At 45.7% G+C, this 19,643-nt stretch overlaps 5 protein-coding genes across 9 annotated transcripts; 1 reads left to right on the forward strand and 4 right to left on the reverse strand.

Moving 5' to 3' along the window:
- Positions 1–4,106: 4,106 nt before the first annotated feature.
- On the reverse strand, positions 4,107–5,834 carry VhaAC45RP (VhaAC45-related protein). 2 transcript variants are annotated; one of them, NM_001043310.2, is made up of 3 exons: positions 5,450–5,834; positions 4,590–5,392; positions 4,107–4,534 (listed from the first exon to the last, which is right to left on the reverse strand). In NM_001043310.2, exons 1-3 carry the CDS (start codon positions 5,774–5,776, stop codon positions 4,393–4,395), a joined length of 1,272 nt encoding a protein of 423 aa, NP_001036775.1. In that variant the 5' UTR covers positions 5,777–5,834; the 3' UTR covers positions 4,107–4,392. The 2 variants fall into 2 exon arrangements, with proteins under 2 accessions (NP_001036775.1, NP_733350.1); NM_170471.3 differs by having other exon boundaries at positions 4,107–5,392.
- A 211-nt stretch (positions 5,835–6,045) lies between these two features.
- On the reverse strand, positions 6,046–10,622 carry Rsod (Related to Sod). The gene is made up of 10 exons (NM_170473.3): positions 10,413–10,622; positions 9,185–10,097; positions 8,569–9,121; positions 7,853–8,509; positions 7,512–7,795; positions 7,127–7,448; positions 6,983–7,067; positions 6,741–6,930; positions 6,397–6,677; positions 6,046–6,325 (listed from the first exon to the last, which is right to left on the reverse strand). Exons 1-10 carry the CDS (start codon positions 10,480–10,482, stop codon positions 6,216–6,218), a joined length of 3,465 nt encoding a protein of 1,154 aa, NP_733352.3. The 5' UTR covers positions 10,483–10,622; the 3' UTR covers positions 6,046–6,215.
- Positions 10,623–10,852: 230 nt separating this feature from the next.
- On the reverse strand, positions 10,853–13,966 carry Mlc2 (Myosin light chain 2). Its single transcript, NM_079847.3, has 3 exons — positions 13,899–13,966; positions 12,987–13,229; positions 10,853–12,827 (listed from the first exon to the last, which is right to left on the reverse strand). The coding sequence occupies exons 1-3, from the start codon at positions 13,899–13,901 to the stop codon at positions 12,405–12,407; spliced, it is 669 nt and encodes a 222-aa protein (NP_524586.1). The 5' UTR covers positions 13,902–13,966; the 3' UTR covers positions 10,853–12,404.
- A 1,234-nt stretch (positions 13,967–15,200) lies between these two features.
- CG1983 (uncharacterized protein) lies at positions 15,201–17,115 on the reverse strand. Of its 2 annotated transcripts, none has more exons than NM_001300673.1 (6): positions 17,034–17,115; positions 16,869–16,965; positions 16,592–16,804; positions 16,359–16,506; positions 16,058–16,299; positions 15,201–16,000 (listed from the first exon to the last, which is right to left on the reverse strand). In NM_001300673.1, the coding sequence occupies exons 2-6, from the start codon at positions 16,959–16,961 to the stop codon at positions 15,932–15,934; spliced, it is 765 nt and encodes a 254-aa protein (NP_001287602.1). In that variant the 5' UTR covers positions 16,962–16,965; positions 17,034–17,115; the 3' UTR covers positions 15,201–15,931. The 2 variants fall into 2 exon arrangements, with proteins under 2 accessions (NP_001287602.1, NP_651776.2); NM_143519.3 differs by having other exon boundaries at positions 15,646–16,000.
- Positions 17,116–17,291: 176 nt separating this feature from the next.
- CG15530 (uncharacterized protein) lies at positions 17,292–19,593 on the forward strand. 3 transcript variants are annotated; one of them, NM_170475.2, is made up of 5 exons: positions 17,292–17,610; positions 17,664–17,781; positions 17,848–18,927; positions 18,993–19,114; positions 19,165–19,593. In NM_170475.2, exons 1-4 carry the CDS (start codon positions 17,392–17,394, stop codon positions 19,058–19,060), a joined length of 1,485 nt encoding a protein of 494 aa, NP_733354.1. In that variant the 5' UTR covers positions 17,292–17,391; the 3' UTR covers positions 19,061–19,114; positions 19,165–19,593. The 3 variants fall into 3 exon arrangements, with proteins under 3 accessions (NP_733354.1, NP_651777.1, NP_001287603.1); NM_143520.2 differs by having other exon boundaries at positions 19,180–19,593; NM_001300674.1 differs by having other exon boundaries at positions 19,185–19,593.
- The last annotated feature ends 50 nt before the right edge of the window (positions 19,594–19,643 follow it).

The raw sequence follows: 19,643 nt of genomic DNA on the forward strand, positions 1-19,643 counted from the left end.
GTGAGAGAGCACCTTTAGCTCAAAGTCGGCTTAAAAACCACCAGAAGAGCTCTATTGGTTTCCTCTGCAGAAGCATTTTAGACAAGTTTAGATATACACAGTACAAAAAAATTAACAAGTATTAAGAGATTTAAAAGTTACTTCAAATGAATGGATCTTACATGATTCATCTAAAATTCAGATACCAGAAGGATAATTTCCGAAAACGATAATTGACAATTGATTTACCGTATAAGATTCAGGTTCCAAGTTCTGGTGCAGATATATGTATAGTGGCAGCTGTTGCTTGCCCGTCGGCCGATTCCAATTGAGCCAACTAATGGGCGATGTTTGTTTGTTTTTGGCCAAGTTAAGCGCTCGCCGCTTTGAACGGAAAGTGCAAGCCAGCGATGCAGATGCAGCTGCTCTTTTACCATTTACCGATTGTTAGTTTAATTGCAACAATGGACGACTCGGCGGGGGGCAGTCCGCATCATGGGATTGGGGAATTTGGGTTAGTGTGTGCGGTTTTCGCAGCAGCAAGTTGGGGAGGAAATCGCACATTGACGAGCTTTCTAAAGATGCCGAAACCATTATGGTAGCTCCCCAATAAGAATTTCCAATCGAAGGCCCGCGATCTGATGACTTTGTATGATGCAACTGTGGGAAAGGCCTTAGATACACCTCGCCGCCTCAGTTTTGCATATCTCTGGGTGGGCTGCACTTCGGTTTCAGCCCAATCTCAGCTAATTAGCTTAATTACCCAATGCCAGAGGCGTATTAATTTCACCGGCGGCAAACGGTGAAAAATGTTGGCTCGAAAACAAAGGGGAGCAACTGTTGACTCCCAAACTGCAAACGCTTGGCATGCACGGGAAATAACAAATCATATTTGGTGAAGTATTTTAAATATGGTTTCTATACTTACCGAAGTTCTTCAAAACAAATGCTTAACTTATGCTTAAACTTCCCATCATGACATCAAAGTGCGACAAGAATATCATAACTTCATTAGTTTCGCTGTGGGGGAAAATGAGCCAGAATGAGCCGAGATCGACGCCAACTGATTGGTGCCCATTGCCAGCGCCTTGGCCAAAAGATTCGGCCTCGGGACCAACGGTCTATCTGTATGCATGTGGACCGAAAACACCGAGCTCCGAAAATTGCGCCACCTTCACGTGTTGCGCGCAATTGGAAGACGCTCCACAAACTGTAACCAAAGCGGAGCAATTAACGAGCTCCCACAAAGGTGAGTGGTACCATAAAGGGGTATTTTCCATGAGGGGGGTTTCGCGAGGTGGAGGGCCGCGGATCGAGCCCATTTATTCGCGGCAGATGTGTGCGGCATTTGCATTTAGCCGGCTTAACAGGGCGTTAAGCTTGCGACACGATCATAAAAATAGTGGCACATCTTGGCGGAGTTAACGTACTTATCTGCCGTAATCCGAAAGACCAGGCCTCGGAGATTGGGTGTTAATAAGTCAAGGTCTCCGGCAATGGAGCGGACCGTCTGAATCTGTTTCTGCATCTTCTCCTGGGAATGAGTAGTTCGCAGAGCTTCCTTTTCCTTTCGAAACGCATTTCACTTTTCGCCAACACAGACAGGTGTGCAAATATTTGCGAGAAATTGTTAAGTGGGCGACAGAAGAGCTGAAAAAAACAGAGGCATTGGGAAACCGCTTACCAAATCAAGTAATTAACGGTTTGATTTACTAAACGCATCGGATTGTCGCCAGTTGGTTAATGGTTAGTGTTTAATGGTTGTTTCTCGACGCTCCACACTTCATGTTCATGTGCGAAATGTCGCCGATTTTAGGCTGCTTTTTTCCATCCATCTTGCTTTTCCATTTCATTTCGAGTGCGCCTGCGCACTTTTCACTACTATTAGTTATTTGTCAGTCGAGTGAGGCAACTGTTTGCGCCTCTTCCCCTCCAGAAACTGGAGGCATCTGCCAATCCTGCCGATTGGCGATTTCTCTTTCGCTGGAAAAATGTGGCAATAGTCGTAAAACTTTAACACAAATATTAAGCGAAGTAATTATGAGACCCAACTAGCCAGATAGCAAGATGGTCACTTGGAAACTGCAATCTCGCCTCATAAGTGACTCGGGATGACTTCGACTTTCAGCGAATGGATTGATCGTTAGGATTGATCGCATGGCCCGATTTCTGAGCAATGACCAGATGGATGGCAAAAGCAGATGAAGCCAGAAGTTGGTCAATCTGAGGAGAAACTATTCGACTGCATCCCAAAGACCGAGTACCAATCATCCCGTGATGCACTCGTAATCCTCATGAATTTCATTACCTCATCGCCAAGTGCACGAATCTCGCAGATAAACATCGCTGACGATTGCAGATACAAAGATACAGATACAATGCCCATTTCCGCTGCTTGCAGCCCTTTGAATTGATTAAGCCCCCCTCAAAAACCCACTCTATTGTGGTGCATCCGCGGCTCAAATCTCTCACCTTGGCTTCCGTGAAAATAATTCAATTTCATGCCGCGTTATCGGGGTGCTCCCTACGAGCTGAGTTCTTATATAAGGCCCTCGTGGAAAGTGCACACAATTGTCTACGATGCGGTTGCAACTTGCAATTAAACCCAAATGGACAGAGCACTCATCACTTCGATGAGGAGAAATTAGCCCCCCTCCTGGGATTCACAAGCAATGGCAGTAAGTCTTTCCAGGCTTCGGAGAAATTACGATGATTACTTTTAAAATTATATTTCAGTTGACCAATAAAAATGACCAATCTCACTGCATAGACTATTTGGTAATAAATTGTTGTACAAAGTTTAATACTGGTTAGTACCTATAGAAGAACACAATAGAATATCTTTAAGTGATACATTCATATAATAAGACCAGATATGGATTCAGTTCTTAAGTTCTTTCTATAAATGTACCTTTTAAGTTCGGACTTAGAGCCACTTGATTTCTCTCAGTGATCCCACTCGGTGGCTTGCCACATCATGTGGCTGATATGCGCGGCTCCTTGACAGGCGGCTCAGTTCGTTTCGTTTTGGCTGGCTTTGGTTTGGTTTGGTTTGGCCAGCCGTTTGACAACAACTTTCACAAACTTTTGCCAGCGATCGCGATTCTTATTACAGAATCAGGTGCGGGACTCTCACTCTCTCTCTTTGAGTCAGTGAACTGGCCACTTCCAGCCTGCAACTTGCCACTTGGGGCACGTTCGGTTGACAGTAAAAGTAAAGCCGCGCGGGAAAAGTGAACGCAATCGAAGGCGACCCACTTCCCGATCCAACAATAAGTCGCCCCGATCTGTATCTGCATCTCTATCTTTTTAGGGGCCAGGCGATGCAGCACACACATATTTGGGAAATCTGTGGAGAAAAGTGGGTGGCCCACAGCCACAAGCAACTGTCTTCTTTCTTATGTCCACTGCCTTCTCTATTTTTTTGGGTGTCGAGTGTCAGTCGTAGAAACAGAAATCGAACCGAAAACTAGCCGACAAACGCACACGCAAAATAAACCATAAAGTGGCCCAAACGAGCCATTGGCGTGACTTAATGATGCATAAATACACGAGGCTCCCACTTCCAGACTGGGCTTGGCTCGGGTCTAGCCTGAGATACAGATACCAGTGCACGGGAAGAGAAGTCTCAGAAAAAATACCACTTTGAAATATATACCTCAAAAGTTAAAAGTTTGTGGAGTTATATGCATTTGGAAATTTTCATTAAATGAGCGAATGTAAATGAAATGTATCTTCTTCGATTTTCATGTCTAATTTTTTGCAGTGTACAAATCCAGCTCCCGCACGCATCTCTATGGCCAAATGCGGCTTAATTGCGCACATGCGGCTGTGGGACCAATCCAACGAAAGTGAGCTGACAATCGCCGGGAAGAGAAAGGGGTAAAAACAAAAGTGAGCCGCCGTCGAGATAACCAGAATTTCCAGCCAGACTCCTCTCATCCTTTTTTGGCAGTCTGTGCAGAATCTCATCGCTTTTCACTTTTTCCTGTGGATCGAACTTTGGCTTCAGATCGAGGAGAGTGGCATAAATAAAAGATAAGAAGATACTCGCAACACACTTTTGGAAAGCTGTTTAAAATACGAACTTCAACACGAAATCAAAAATAAGAATAATTTGATGTCTTGGTTATGAGATGTACCCGAAAAGCATGCTTTATTCTTTTTAGATCTCATTAAGTTATATTCCATTTGTATATGTATATAGTTAATAACAAGAGTCCTTTAAGTATTTTAGTTTATTTTGCTTCGATTAATATTGATAATATTAACTCAATTGGAGGAAATCATCTGAATTTTGAAGAACATGACAGGCAGTTAAACACTTGTTCATAACAAGTACTATTTCAGAAAAACTGCATTATCTTTCTCTTCTGATATATGTTATATTTCTTCATCTCCACTTTGGATTACTCAGTAGTACCATAGCACATACACGTACAACACGATCAACACGAATAGCAAGTGAATGAGAAAGAACTCGATGGCCAAGGTGAACAGAGCCAGGGGCTTGAAAGCCACGTAGGTGATCTGGATGAACATGGCTGCCCGAGATCTATTGGGTTATGAGAGATTTATGACCTTCTTACTCCTGTACGGTGAAGGTCAACTGCTTGCTGCGCGAACTCTCGAATCGGTTGGGCGTGTGCATGCTGAGCATGGCGGATATGCCGAGTCCCAGGATGCCAAGGAGCAGGGTCACGACGAACAGTCCGGCCAGGATGGGTGCCGACACGAATCCTATGCAGTCGTACACCTCACCATATTCCGGTCGTCCGTTGAGCCACGGCTGCACCTGGAAATCACTGAGGAGGAGACTCTGGATTGTCTCATTCCGGGCGGGATTCAGGAAGTTAACGCTTTCCGCTGAGCAGCGGTACGAGAATCCCAGCGGTGCGGAGGGCAGTGTGTACTCATCACCACGTGCTACCAGGACACTCTTCAGCTCCCGGTACTCCACCTCCACATTGCGCAACGTCCAGGATCCCCGAATGAGGGAGAATTTAAAACGCAGCGTGCACTTTTCCCCTGAATGCATGAAAGTGATGCTCAATCGACCGTATCCCTTGGCCCGCTGATCATCGAAGGTAATCTGCTTGATGTGCTCCTCCAGCTTCAGAGTGTCATTGGTCACCCGGAGCTCCAGGGGTCCGTTGAGACTAAGCACCGCTTTGTTGCCCTCGGCCACGTAGATGAAACTGGCCTCAGTCTCCTCGGAACCTTCAGCAGCCTTTGCTTTCTCCTCCTCCTCACCCCCTGGAGCAGCCTCCCTCTTGGCCAGGAAGTGGGCCTCCTCCTCACGGCTGCCCAAGATGCCCAGCACTTCACCGCGACCGTAGGTATTCACGGCTTCGTTGTAGGCCAACAGAATCTCAGAGTCATCCTCTTCTCCGTGTCCCGAGAGACTCACCACCTAGGATATTTATATAACTTTTAATTAGTTCATTAACTTTTAAAGTGAAAAACTCACTTCAATGTTGGCATTCAAGCCGAAGGGTTCAGCCGCTAGACTCCTCTGTGGCAGATAGGTCCAGGCTCCGCTCTTAACGAGATTCTGGAACTTGGGATACCTGGTGCCCTCCAGTCGGTTGGTAGTGTTGCGTACGAAGACCACAATTGCCTTGGCCTCTGTGAAAAGTTGCGTCAGCGGTAGCTCCCTGCTGCTCGATTCCACCAAGGCCTGGGTTTGCTGACTGGATACCCTGGAGTGACCCCAGAAGATGAACGGCCCACTTATGGATGCACTGCAGCTGCCGATTATCAGGCACAGCAAGGTCGCCACGAGAATCAGCTGCATTCTGGAGTCGGATGGAAATGTGCGTCTATCACCAAAGACTGCCTGGCCTCGATTGAATGGGGGATGTATGTATGTAGTGAAAAATCGATTGGGCAAGACTCATGCGCAGAAATAAACCAGAAGTGGTGGGTCTCGATGGGTGGTGGATTATGCTCGAGTTCTCATATAGTAGGTCAGTTCTTCTGAGTTATGTAGGGAACGTGAATCCACCACCAATTCGAGTGCCACGTGTTTCTGTAACGGATCTTTAGTTTAAACATATGTATGTTCAGGAATTTCTCCGACAGGAAGATGACAACATTTAATAACTACGAATACATTGCAGGGTGCAGATCATAAAATGTACAATAATTTACAGAAACATAGACGCTAATCTAGTGACTACTGTGATATTTTACATCGATTTGAGTATTTAACAAAATTACATTATAAAGTCGAGTTAGAGGAACCTAAAGGCTAAGCCAATGACTACAAAAGCTAATACTAATGGCTTTGGTTCGTTTGGAGCTGAGCTTGAGGAGTAAAAGCCACCCTTGAAGTTCTTGGTGCCTGTTGGAGAGATTAGATATTAGATATATTAGATATTTCTATCGTATCTAGCACTTAAATTATACACTCACGTTTTTCATTGGTATCCCTTACACCACAGGTACGATATGATATGGTCGCCTTTCGCTTTTGGTTTACATAACCGGGAATGAACAGACTAGGGGCATCCAATCTTCCGGCGGCTATCAATCGAGACATATCCAACTCCAATCTGTGGGCCAGAGGCCCCTTGAAGTGGATGATCATCTGGATGCAGGCTCCACCGTGGAGTTCCTTGGTCTTACGCGCATCCACATCCAACATCCATTCCGGAATGCCCATCACCGATCGTAACTCATCCAGAAACTGGGCACTGAACGTAATAGTTTATGATTGCTCAATTGAAGCAGGTTAGATTTGAATGATTTATGCTTACACTACGAATCGAGGTGGCTTCTGTAGGTTTATGTATTTAATGACATTATGATCGGGTTCTATATTCGCACAAGCAAACCGCTCATGGGAGTGATCTGGTCCAAAAATCACAATAGAACGCCCAATGGCTCCCACAGGAGCTTCCAGAGGAAAGTTGGAGTCGGTCAGGACGACGCGTTCACCTCCAAGATCTGGAAAGCAATACATTTAGTTACGGTCTTGAAGTGATGTGTTATCCCAAACCTATTGTGCCCAAACGGGCGCCCACATCGCCAACGTAGCAGCGCAAAGGATTATCCGGACTGCACTCCTGTTCATAGAGATCCAACTAAAAAGAGAGATTCTTCGTATCTTGCTATGTTCCTTAAATATCACTTGAGAACATACATTCAGTGGATCCGCCAGCTGGGTATAGTATGGATTCCAAACATATCCTCCAGCCACACATCGCGTAATTGTGGGCTTTACGGCTGCATCAACGCCCACGGGATTAACGAAAATCTGCCAATTGTGGTTTCTCGTGGAGTTCCGGTCGTTTTTGCCCGGATGCCGTAGCTTAACCTCTATTACCGTCTCCGACTGGCTACCATCGTTGTGGATGAGCTGAGTCATCTTAATGTAACCATAGGCGTATCCAGTGGGATGATGAAACGAGGCAATGGCTCGCAGTTCCCTAGCCTCACTGGGACTGTAGCCACGCTCAAGAGTACTACAATACATAGTTTCATAGTTTATATTAAATGAAAATCTCAATTAATTTTGGTTATCTCACCTGCAAGCCCATCGGGCATTCTTTTGCTTCTTCTGAATAACCACAGATCTTCCAATGATACTGTTATATCCAAATAGTGGAAGATTCGTATCGTTATAGGCATCCTCGAACTGGGTTACTCCCTCAAGACCTCCGAACTTTCCACTTAGATCTCCCATCTCGTACTGATCTGTGGTTCCCCTTTTCGGAGGAGGTGATGACTTTGGACTGACGTCGAAAGGATTCCAGTGACCATATAGAGTGGATGCCTCGCAGGGAAACGCCAAGTTGGCTTCCACGGGTGTCTAAAATTGAGAGCTTAGATTCACAATGTGTACATTAACAGGTTTGGTAATAAATACCCTATGGATGTAATATCCTGTATTATCCTGAAGCCCCTTAAGTTGCACCTCCACATTGCTGACATCATACTCCGATTGCTGGGTGATTTCCACCCGACCGCTGACTGTCAACGAATCTCCATTTGCGTACCACTCCTTGGCCACCACTTTCCTCCGGAAATGTCCAATCACGGCCGAACAAGCCAATCGCTCTCCTCTGGCTTTGGGTCCACTATCCTCATAGATAACAAGAGACTTACCCAGGATACTATGTCTTCCGGAGAGCGGAAGATTGCCGTCTACAAACATCTTCCTACTTATTTTCTGGGCAACTCTTCTGCCTCCAGCGATGGTTAGGGTTCCCGATCTGGCATCCATAGCACCCACTCTGCACATGGAGGCTAAACTGGGTCGGCAGAAGTCATCCACACTGCGATTGCCCCAATCCACTCGGAATGGATTATATACAGGTCCTGCGGAAATGCATCTCTGTTGCCAGTCATAGAAGTCCTTTCCAGGTGCATTGCTGTGGATTGCCCAACGATGATCGTGGGTAGTATTCTGCGTGGATCCATCCGCCTGGATGAGGTACTCAAATAAAACGGTAGTATCCTGCCAAGGCTGCTCCGCCGTCTGCCGGAATATGACTCGACCCACCACAGGATAGCGGAAAAGGACCTAAGATATAAGCACAAATATTAAAATACTTAGCATGAAATACTATTTTATCTACCAACCTGAGCAGTAACCATGTTCTGCTGGTAGATTCCATTTCGTTGATATTGACTTAGGCTCGAACAGCCCCAAATCATCTTCGTAATATTTGTGACATTAGATCGATTGAAAGTGTATATGACCAGACTTCTTTGGGCAATGCTATAACGTCCTTGAAGGGGCAGAAATACGTCCCAGTAGAGGCCATTCAACTCGGAGCTCGTTCCTGGTAAGACATACTGATGCCAATAACCTTTATTGCGACCCTGTAGCTTCCCGGAGAGATCGCCCACGGGATACTGCTCCTGGGTTCCATAACCGGGTGGGGGTATATTCTCGTTTATCTCCCGGGGATTATGCATGTCCCCAGTGGTCAGGCAGTAGTCCTCGTGACCCATCCTCGAAGGCACCGGCGGCAGACTGTGAATCCGAAAGGCGGCCACATCTTCGGCGAACTTGCGACTGACATGCTGGGAAAGCGGTGCTCCCAAGGTGAAATTGAGGAAAGTTGGGTCGAACTTGGAGCGCTGCATGAAGGTAACCTCTCCCTTGACACCACCAGAGTTGATGAAAGTTCTGCGGTTAACAAAAAAAAAATGGTTATACTTTCAAATAGAATGGGTTGTAAAAACCACTCACTTATGTGTCAAAGGTTGGACATGGCGAATCTTGGTGCACGCGAGGTACGAATCTGGATGTTGGTTGTCAAAAAGAACCAGGTAAAGAGTTCTATGGGGAATGGTAAGATCCGAGGGCAGCAGGGCCAACTGAGCATCCCTAAAAACGCTGCGTTGTGGCGAACGAAGGGCATTCTTGGCCACTCCAATCCTGCCTAGGCGTGCGTCCAGATCACCTATTCCCTTGCCAGCTCCACTTCCTTGGGGATCGAAAACTTGCTGCAGGAAGTTGCAGTTGTCCTCCGTGCGATGGTGGTCATGTTTGAAAATGTCCGTCACATAGATCTTCCAGTGGTGCTGGGTGAACGGTCCAGCTTGACTTCTATCTTCCTCCAGAGCAGCTGGTTGCGCCCTAATATGGTAAAGATCCGAGTAGATTAGAGTATCTCCAACAGCTCCCTCCGCCGGGGCCAGCCAGCGGAAATGGACAGATCCAGCGACAGGAGTATTAAAACGAGCCTCTGCCATGTGCTCCACGGAACTCTGGATGGTGGTGATGGTGGCACAGATCCGTGCATTAGCGTTGACCTCTGTCAGAACCAGGGACTTCCCCCAGATTCCCCGATCCCCAATCAACTGCATGTTTCGCTCCCAGCTGGAGGTCTCATTTCCGGGCAGTACCAGGTACTCCAAGTCCTCGTCAAAGGACAGGACCTGGGAGCCCAAACGACTCAGTTCGCAGCGTTCGTCTGGGTCAATATTGGAGTAGTCCACGGGGAAGCGACGTACTCCCCAACTCCATACTTGGTCGGGGTACTGCAAAGTGGCCTCCAGGTTGGCCTTGATCTCCACCGTGGTGGCATTCATTTGCCGAAAAGTGATCTCTCCATGAAGACCTCTTTGCGAGATATAAGCGATCAGATGCTGTGCATCAGCTGAGAGGCACAAAAACGATAGTGAGAGTGGAGTGTTCATTAGTAAGGTGAGATATCTCATAGGCGCAGAGAGAGAAATATGAATGAATAATATAATTATATGCATAAAATATAGTGTTGGAAATAAAAGGTTAGTTTACTTTCGAAGCAAAGTATACAGCATAGGATAAGGGCTTAGTTCGCCCCAAATGTATATCACTTTTCTTGCAGTGCACTCGAGAGTGTGGTGAGATATTCCAGACTCAAACTGAGATACTTTCGATTTCTTTGGCCACGCAATATCTGCATACAATGCAATCGATTCCCAGCACTCACCTCCACTCATTAGTGATGCAATCCAGCAGATGGAAGCCATCCACAAAAGCTGTCGTCCACCTGGAGCCATGGTTCTGGTTCTACTTACGCCCTGAGTAACCAGATTATTCGAAAAGCGCTGTTCGGAATGGATGTGGCAATGACAAGCGTGGCTGACTTTCACATCGTAGTGCGCATGCGTGCGCCTCGAAACTCGACTGACAACTGGTCGCTCGAAGGTTCGTGTTCGGTTTTGGCCATCGTCTTGGCCAAGTGTGGGGAGTTTCCCACTGCGCTCCACAGCTTCGTTCAGCTCCCCAGCTTTATCGGTGGTTTTGTTTTGACCTGGAACTGGTTTCCGGCACGGCTCAGCTGAGTCAGATATGCAGTAAGGTACTACATACCCCCAAAAAACCCCTTCCCTGAGCAAATCAAACTTCAATGGCTTTGTGTTTTTTTTTCAAGACGACTCTCTTTTGCTTTATTCCAAGACTTCGTCATCGTATCATCATCTAGTTATGTTGTATAAAAACAGTTACTTGTTTTCTATTTTTAGATGTTTTTTGTTTTACTCTTGTTAATATTCCTGACCGGGTTAAAAGTTTTCTGAATTTTTTCATCTTGCCGTGTGTAGCTTAAAATATACTGAAGTAAAGATTCGATTTGCATTTAACAACTTGTTGCATGTTGCACTTTGAAATGGATTGCAGTGTGCGTGTGAGTGTGGTGTGTGCTCGTGTCGAGTGTCAAGTGTTGAGTTCTGAGTAATAGTAGTATTAGATAAATAAGGCAATATATTGTGCTTCCTCCGATCAGCCTAGGTACTAGTGGTTATGGGCACCTTATTCAAACTAAAACCCCCCCGACCGTCTATTTCCCGGGGAGGCGTATCATCCTGGAAGCTTCAAAACGCATTAACTAGAAACACTGGGTTTGTTATTTGAATGTTTCTTCATATTTCAGATATCATTTTGGGTTGTTTGTTCGTTTGGGTGGTTTATATCGCTGATAGTTCATAAGCAGAAAGTTGTGGTGGTGGCGATGGTTAAGTTATATAAATTCGCATTAAACAATTTGAGTGAATGAACTTAATGTTTCTCTGTTATTAGCCTAACTCTCGATAACTTGCAATAATATTGATAACTCATAACTGATAAATAAGTAAGTAACGAACGATAGATATGTATAACGATAAATATTTTGTGATAGTAGGATATATATTTGGCTCTCAGTTAAATGATCCCTAACAATAGTTTGTTATGGGTTTACCTCTCTCTCTCCTGGTCCTGCGAGATTTCTTGAACGAAAAACATTGTAACTCACAAAACTGGCTAAAATTCATATTCATAATCAAATTGAACTCGCGGGTGCAGGGCTAACGAATACAGCCCGGCTACCCATCAACATCGTCTTCGTCCTCCCTACATCATAAATCATACATCATACATCCTCATTTCGATTCCGATCTCGATCTCGATCTGGTAATCATCTCTCTCTGGGGGTTCTTCTCTTTAGTTCTTCAACGGACAGCGATATAAAAATAGACACGGCTTGTTTGTTGTTTTTAAGTTTTTTTTGTTGATTTTATAGGTGTTTTAAATAAAATAGATAGCATATGTTTTATAAATTTTACGTGTAAAATTTAACAGTAAATCAACTAGAAAACTACGCGTCAGTTCTTGCCGTGACAGTGAACGTGATCGTAAGTATCCCTAACTATGATGGACAGATACATGGTAAATGGTTCTGATCGCTACCAAATGTTGCTGAAGAAGTTCTTTTGAGGTTCAGTTTGATCGGATGTTGCTGATCTGGTTGGTGGTGTTGTTCTTGGTACAAGGTACTTGGTGATGGTTAACAAAAGAGATTACAAGATACTGAGAATCTACATATGTAAACGAGCGTTTCTTTTAATTACGTTTATTATTACTGATTTGACTGATTGATTTAACGTTCTGATTCTGGCTGTAAAATGGATGTTGAGTTAGAAGTTAGGATGTGATCGGATGTGCCTTAGGCGGCCTCCTCCTCCTCCTCTTCACCCTTGCCGGTGAGCATCTCGATCAGGGCGGCGGTATCGATCTGGTTCTTGTCGTCGATCACCATCTGATCGTAGGCATCATCAACCTCCTTCATGGTGAACTTGTCACCGAAGTTCATGAGCATTTCGCGGAATTTGTCACCGTCGATGAGACCATCGTTATCGAATGTTTTGAAGGCAGCAATAACAACTTCGTCTTCATCGTTGGCACCGGAGGTGGCCATGCGGTTGGCGAACAGGGTCAGCAACTGGGTGAAGTTGATCGGACCCGAGGCCTCGCCCAGCATGGCGTCCAACTCCTTGTCGTTGGCGATCTTGCCGACGGAGTCGAAGGCAGCGCGCAGATCGTTCTTGCCAATAATACCGTCCTTGTCGGCATCCATGAGTTGGAAGGCCTATCGATCCCGCACAGAGACAGAGAGAGATAGAAAGAAAGAGTGTGTTGGTGACTTGGTCCTTGACAAGTGCGATAGATGGTAGGATGACAGGATGATGGGATGGGTCTCGAGTGATCCGACATATGATGCGATATATGAGTAACGCCCAAAACTCACCTCCTTGAACTCGGCGATCTGCTTCTGGGAGAACACAGAGAAGACCGAGGAGCCAGCGCGCTTCGACTTCCTGGAGCCACGGGATCCGCCCGACGCTCTCTTCGAACCAGTGGCAGATGCGGCCGGGGCAGGAGTGGCAGCTGGTGCCGGGGTTGCTGCCTCGGATGCGGCCTCAGAAGCGGTTTCGGAAGTACCACCCTCTTCCTTGGTCTTCTTCTTCTTAACCTTCTTCTTCTCATCGGCCTGAGGAGAGAAAAGAGGGATTTATTAGTAGGGACTCGTGGCAGAAAGGGGGTATCTACTCGGTCATTAGTCGTTATAGTCCGTCTTTAGCTGTCACTTGAAAGTTCCGATTCCGGAAGTTATACTATTCGTTTTAGGGATCTTAGTAAGTTATCCGCGTTGAAGGATCTTCAATTGGAATTATATGGGTAGAAAGTTATCCCTTAATAGGGATTTAAGGGATGTAAGGTATGCTTTTCAAAAGGCCTACCCGACTAGGCCAGAAAATATGTATCTGCAGGCGAAAGTTTTCCACTCATTCTAAAAATATACCGGACGCATATTACGTAAGCTCTCCGCCGTGCGCCACTCGCTGTCTCGCTCGCTCCCCGGCACGGATATCAGATTACATTACTGACGCGTAACACTCGGATCGGATCGATCCATTTATAGAACTTTCTGCACTATTCTCACTGCGTATGTGAAGAAGGTGAATCGGGATCACCATGATTTAGAGTTATGGTTCACTTCATATTCATATCCTCGGGGTCATTCTCGAATGCAAACGATTCACTGCACTGATCGGCATTATCCTTGCTGCATATATCCAGGCACTGGGGTCCAGTTCGATTCGGTTCGGTTCAGTTCGGTTCAGTTGGATTGTAGTGATATTCCGGGACGAGTCCTTACCATGGTGCTGAACTTTGATGTGTTGTCTAATCGAGTCGAGCCGTCAGAGCACACTGAATCTCTGGCTGATTTTATCGCCAAGACAATGATGTTTTAAGAGCTCGGAGGAGCTCTTCTTCTTCCAAGCATTGGGGCCGCTCGTGGAGGTTCGGCCACCTTCGGGGATCTTCGGGCGCCATTCGCTGTATCCGTATCTGCAATATTCGTGCTGCCTTTTTTAGTATCTGCAAGGCGAGGTCCGCCCAGGAGATCGGCGGGGGCGGGCAGCTACAACTATATAGATATAGCCATGGCTATAGCCTATAGCCTATGGTGTAGCTGTATCCGAGGTGTTTACTCATCCATCGGGCGCTGCTCTAATCAAAAATCTAATTTTAAAGGCAGAGAAATTGCTTTGGCTTTGGCTTTTGGGCAGCAGAAGCCTATACATATGTTCGGAATTTATTTCGGGGCGATTCGGATTGGTTCATATAGCGGCTCTCTGTTGTGGATACATTTCCCCATCCTCGGATTCTGTTTTGTTTTCTTTTATTTTGCTCTGCTTCACTACTCGGTGCGTCTCTCTGCCAGAGGCCACCTCCGAAAGGTGTCCTCTTGCGCTGAAATCACCTACATTTTCCTTGGCGGCGGACAGCATACATATATGCCAACATATAGCATATGTATGTATTCTATTCACGCCTATATACTCGATGTTTTGCTCGCCTACGTTCCTTTTTCTGTTTTCGAAATGCCCCGCACATTGTGCAATATGAAGAGCGCCGAGAATTCCAAATCTATAGATCTGTATATACATACACGGCGATCGGGCGGATTTCGTGTCGCATAAATATCCAACGAACCCGATATTGGACCAGAGTTATTTCGGCAACAAATGTGGAATAAACATCTGACTTTATCTATATGCTAGTCATCCATGGACATTGCATAACAATGGGAAGGCTGTAGGATTTCCATTTCAGATAAACTTTGGGTACCACGTCATGATACATTAACCTTGTTACTAAAAATATTAAACACTGCAGTATTCAAGCTATTTAAGCCATTTCAGTAAATAAATAGTAAAATTGTGACAACTTCAATCGACAAATTGGATTCTCAAAGCCTTATTTACACATTTTTAGTTTTCCAAATAAGCAGGAAATTTCAATTTAGTTTCAAGTGTTACAAAATATTATTATTCATATAGTTTACATCTATTTTTTTTAGAAATATTCATTCTGCAAATTATTCGACTTTTTGCTTTCTGAAGGAAATAAGCCAAAACATTTTTCAAAACAATATTTACATGAGGTCATCTTTGCCACCTGAATTCATTACCCTCGCTGGCTAATATTATAATTAATGAAGGCTCTATGCAAATTTATGAAACGGAAAATATCTCAATTAACGATGGGATCCGTGCGAGAAAGCCTTCATAATTCATCGATCAGACATAATGAAAATCGATTTAGGCTGCAGTCATCTTCGTGCTCCATTGAAAGTGATTTTCGGCGAAAACTCTCATGGCGCAGCCATTTTGGCACGTAACCAGGCGACATTTTGGCCTGGGGCCAACCAAAACAAGAAGATATAGAGGAAAACTGCCCACAATCTAATACGCAAAGTAGCATTGAATATACGCGAATGTAAAAATAGAACAAAGTGCAAAAAACGAGCAAGACGCAGTCGAAGGAATGTTAAAACTAATGAAAACTGCGGCAAATGTATTCAATTTTCCAAGGTGCAGAATGTTTCTGGGAATATTAATGGTTTTGACACTTTGGAAGCATTGTTTATAAAGGGTTAACAATTAAATAAGGCAAATAACAGCCTACACATAACATTTGTTTATCTCAAGGGTTTCTAAATTTAAACGCCAAATCATCTTTGATTTGCTGATTTACTACGTTAGTCTGTGTGAATATACCCAGTTCCACCTGATACATGAGCGAACTTGGAGGTGCTCAGTCGTGAGGTCGGACGTCATTGGGAATCGGCTGTATTCAGTGCCCGCAACGCATTCCTATCACATCTCTGCTCCGCTCCCCTTCTTACACCTTGGCCGCCCGATGGCCGAAAATAGAAGAGCCAACGCGCACCACTGTGCTGCCCATTTCGATCTGAGGGAATAGTTTCGATTTTAGAGACGGAACTTGCTCAGTCGGTTTGTAGCTTACCGCCTTGTCGAAGTCGTTGGACATTCCCATGGAGACGAGCACCGAGTCCGGGGCCAAGGAGTGCGCCTCACATATGGATCTGTGCACCTGCATTAGGGACACGAAATCCGGATTGGGTCCATTGCTGTAGTCAAAACCAAATGCACCAATGGTCATTATGCCCATCAGGTTGAGGTGTTTAAGGTTGCTCTTGATGTACTGGTAGAGTGCAGGAGCATCTTTCGCCTCTATTCCGCTTTTAACTAGAGGTCGATTTAGGAAAGTAAGTATAAGGTCGCTAGTTTGGGGGCGTGAGACTCACCGTCTTCACCACTAGTGTTGATCTGGATGAGCACCTGCAATGGCTCCTCAGGGGTGGGCTGTCGCTTAGACCAGGCTGCGTCCAGTTTGGTGGCCAACTTCTCGCTATCTACGGTCTGGATCATATGCAGATTTGGCACAGAAAGGATCTAAATAAACAATGAGATCAATAAGATAAAGAGAGGTGCTGATAAGAGATAAACGCTGTTATCCGATCTTGGTTATCCAATTGACCTTGTTGATCTTGTTGCTTTGCATGTGGCCTATGAAGTGCCACCTGATGTCGGGGCACTTGGCCAGAATGTCCGGGTGGCGGCTCTTCTCCTCCAGCTCCTGTACATAGTTCTCACCGAAGTCTCTTTGTCCGCCCTCGTAAGCCTCGATTACGGCCTCCGCTGGCTTTGTTTTGCTTACAGCAACGAGCAGCGGCCTGGCAGCTTGAACTTCCTGTGCGAGAGATAAAGTTTTTCATTTAAGAGGTCATTAATAAGTGGGTCTTAAGTTAACTTACTTTGGGCCGCTGGAGGAGCACCTCGTCTATGCGCTTCAACACGTGCTGCAGGCCGGCTTTGACGTCGAATTCCGCCATTGTGCGTCTTAGCATTTAACTAAAAAATGCGAGATGAATAATATTCTTTATATATAAGTACAGATAAATAGTAGTTATTGTTCTTACAATTGGTTAACTCAATGATAAGAAACAGCCCTTGCAAAAATAAAAACAAAACCTTCGAGTCGATCAGCTGTTCGGCAGTGTGACCTGAGTTTACTGAATATACCAATAAAATACTTTTAGTTTTGAAAATACAGATGAAGGCGGGGAGTTTTAAAAGTAATTTAACGCCTAACACCAAAGAGGATATTGTTTTTAAGGCATATGAATAAAATATTTAGTTTTAGCTTTAGCTAAGAAAAAGTCGAAATCCAATTGCCTTTGCTTTGGCAGTAAGTTTCGCCGCACTTTAGCTTTCGAAAACCCTGTGCCGGGGAGAAATGCCTTCACTGGGACGCACACAGACTCCTCGACTTCAGCCATGGCTGACGCTATTAGGTGCGCCTGCGAGTCACTGAACTCCGCGCTGGGCTACCTGGTCACGATGAGGATCTCCGAGGTCCGCCACTGCTTCGAGCTCCTCGGAGTGGCGCACGTAGAGGTGCTCGCAGGTGTGATTGTTTTCATTCTGATGCAGTTCACCAAGTTCACGGCCGTCCTGATGTTGGCCATTCTCCTGGCGTACGGCATTTTCTACCTGGTAAGCCAAGTGTTACTACTGCTACTGAGCCCTCCTAACGAAACCATCCGCAGTGGGACACCTTCTTCCCAGAAATCAGTCATCTCGGTCGCAGGGGAATGAAGATGTTCCGAAACGTGCGCACCTCCGCCAACTTGCCTCCATTTGCTTCAGACACTGAGGAGACGCCTGGTAACTAAAACTAGAACTAAACTACATCTTACGAAATAGCCTCATATATAACGTTTATTTCTCCAGGAGAGTACCAGATCCGTCCGAGGAGCCAGCACTACACCACTGGCATGATAACTCCCCCGAACACCATCAACATGCCGATGCTCCTGCCGATGGTACAAACGAATAATCTCAGGACGACAAGCCTGCAAACGGATCGTAGAAGGCAGGAGGAGGAGAACAGGAGGGGATCCCGTGGAAGAGGACACTCGGCACATCAGGAATCGCAGGACACGGATAGGAAGCACCGAAGAGAGAGACCCAACTGGCGATCTGTTCACTCCGATATTGAAAGGGAGCAACCGTCTACATCCAAGAAGGCTCATCATGGATCCAGTGGCGGAGGTGAGTCCAGGCGGATGTCCAATGTAGTGAAAACCCCGACCATTACCAGCGGAATGGTGGACACCAGGAGACTTTCCAACGTGACCAGAGACCAACTCAAGCGACTGCCCAACATCACGAGCGGAGAGTCGCGGAGGACAGCCAAGGAAGCAGGTGGCGCCAACAATTTCAAGAAGTTGCACCACATAACCAGTGGGGAGCTCACGGAGTCCCGAAGGATTCCGAGAATAACCAGTAATACCACTGAATCCAGATGGCTACCCAGGGGGGAAATGAAAGAATCGCGGAGGATCCAACAGATAACCAGCAACACCAACGAGTCCCGAAGATTACCCACTGTAACCAGTGGTGAGGTGAAGGAATCCAGGAGGAGTTCGCATCCCCACGGAGATGGAGAGTACCGTCGCACTTCAAACAATCAGAGAGATGGTGGCGGTGGTGGGGAGTCCAGATCCCGTCGGTCTGCCGAGAAATCCAATCCTGCCCAAAGCCGCAGGCATGAGGAGCAATCTAAGCAGCGAAGAAGCAGCAATGGACATCCCGGAGTGACCAAGCGGCAATTTCCGGATGATCATTTCGAGCGGTTGAAGCTGGAGAATCGGGAGTTCCAGGCCCGGCGCCTTCAAGCGAGTGGAGCTGCATTCCGGCAAAGTCTAAGTAATCCCACCTCCGAGGGCGCTCTGCTCACCAAACAGGAGAACTTTATTGAAAACCATCGGCAGTACGACAGGCGGGACGTCCCGAGAAACAGCAAGCCAAGTGAGTAAACAGGGAGTTTTTTATCATTTGCTTAAATATAAACAAATAACCTTTTGTTAACATAGATAATCCAAACAAAGATGCCAGTCATCGGAACCGAACTCATAATCGCAAGGTTAATCCGATACTTTAAAATGGATGGACACAGCGTGCGAAAGAAGCCCTCATTTGCAAGCTGTGAAGAAAGGTAAAATTTTGTCCTTCTATAGAATTTTCCATTTAAATAATCCACCTTAGCCCCTCTACAACCAGCGTAGATTCATGAAAGACCATTCAATTTGAGGAATATCCCAAGACAGTGGAGATTGATGACGTCACTAAGGAAAGACCAAGCAGGAGGCCAGCAGAGCTACCGATCGAAAGCGATTCGAAAGTTCCCATACGTAGGAATACACCTGTTGAAAACCCACAAATCGAAAGCGTGGAATCCAGCCGTGAGCATGTGAATAATCCAGAGGAGTATCCCTATGTTGTGGAGATACCCGAGCAGGAAGAAAAAAAACCGCAGAAGGGTAGCCAATCTGCGAAATCCAAAATCAAATAAAGCGAAGAAATGGAGAAAAGAACTGCTCTCTTTTTCTATGTTATCCAAATTATTAATTTTTGTAAGATATTAAAATTCAAAATAAAAACGTAACGTTTTATGGGCAGCACTTGCCACCACAGCGCATACAGCCTACCATCATCAGCTGTTTTGGTATTTTTCTACCGATTTG

Source organism: Drosophila melanogaster, chromosome 3R (genome assembly GCF_000001215.4).
Source record: "Drosophila melanogaster chromosome 3R".
NCBI classification, from domain to species: domain Eukaryota; kingdom Metazoa; phylum Arthropoda; class Insecta; order Diptera; family Drosophilidae; genus Drosophila; species Drosophila melanogaster.

Excerpts from the sequence above, each read along its gene's own strand:
- VhaAC45RP (NM_001043310.2), bottom strand. The coding sequence starts at position 5,776 with ATGCAGCTGATTCTCGTGGCGACCTTGCTGTGCCTGATAATCGGCAGC. Across the intron at positions 5,393-5,449 it reads GCTTGAATGCCAACATTGAA|GTGGTGAGTCTCTCGGGACA; the intron begins GTGAGTTTTTCA and ends TAAATATCCTAG. Across the intron at positions 4,535-4,589 it reads GAGAGTTCGCGCAGCAAGCA|ATCTCGGGCAGCCATGTTCA; the intron begins GTTGACCTTCAC and ends ATAACCCAATAG.
- CG15530 (NM_170475.2), top strand. The coding sequence starts at position 17,392 with ATGGCTGACGCTATTAGGTGCGCCTGCGAGTCACTGAACTCCGCGCTG. Across the intron at positions 17,782-17,847 it reads AGACACTGAGGAGACGCCTG|GAGAGTACCAGATCCGTCCG; the intron begins GTAACTAAAACT and ends TTATTTCTCCAG. Across the intron at positions 18,928-18,992 it reads CCCGAGAAACAGCAAGCCAA|ATAATCCAAACAAAGATGCC; the intron begins GTGAGTAAACAG and ends TTGTTAACATAG.
- Rsod (NM_170473.3), bottom strand. The coding sequence starts at position 10,482 with ATGGCTCCAGGTGGACGACAGCTTTTGTGGATGGCTTCCATCTGCTGG. Across the intron at positions 9,122-9,184 it reads GTCCAACCTTTGACACATAA|AACTTTCATCAACTCTGGTG; the intron begins GTGAGTGGTTTT and ends TGTTAACCGCAG. Across the intron at positions 8,510-8,568 it reads AGAACATGGTTACTGCTCAG|GTCCTTTTCCGCTATCCTGT; the intron begins GTTGGTAGATAA and ends CTTATATCTTAG.
- CG1983 (NM_001300673.1), bottom strand. The coding sequence starts at position 16,961 with ATGCTAAGACGCACAATGGCGGAATTCGACGTCAAAGCCGGCCTGCAG. Across the intron at positions 16,805-16,868 it reads TGCTCCTCCAGCGGCCCAAA|GAAGTTCAAGCTGCCAGGCC; the intron begins GTAAGTTAACTT and ends TCTCTCGCACAG. Across the intron at positions 16,507-16,591 it reads AAAGCAACAAGATCAACAAG|ATCCTTTCTGTGCCAAATCT; the intron begins GTCAATTGGATA and ends TTGTTTATTTAG.
- Mlc2 (NM_079847.3), bottom strand. Across the intron at positions 12,828-12,986 it reads AGATCGCCGAGTTCAAGGAG|GCCTTCCAACTCATGGATGC; the intron begins GTGAGTTTTGGG and ends CGGGATCGATAG.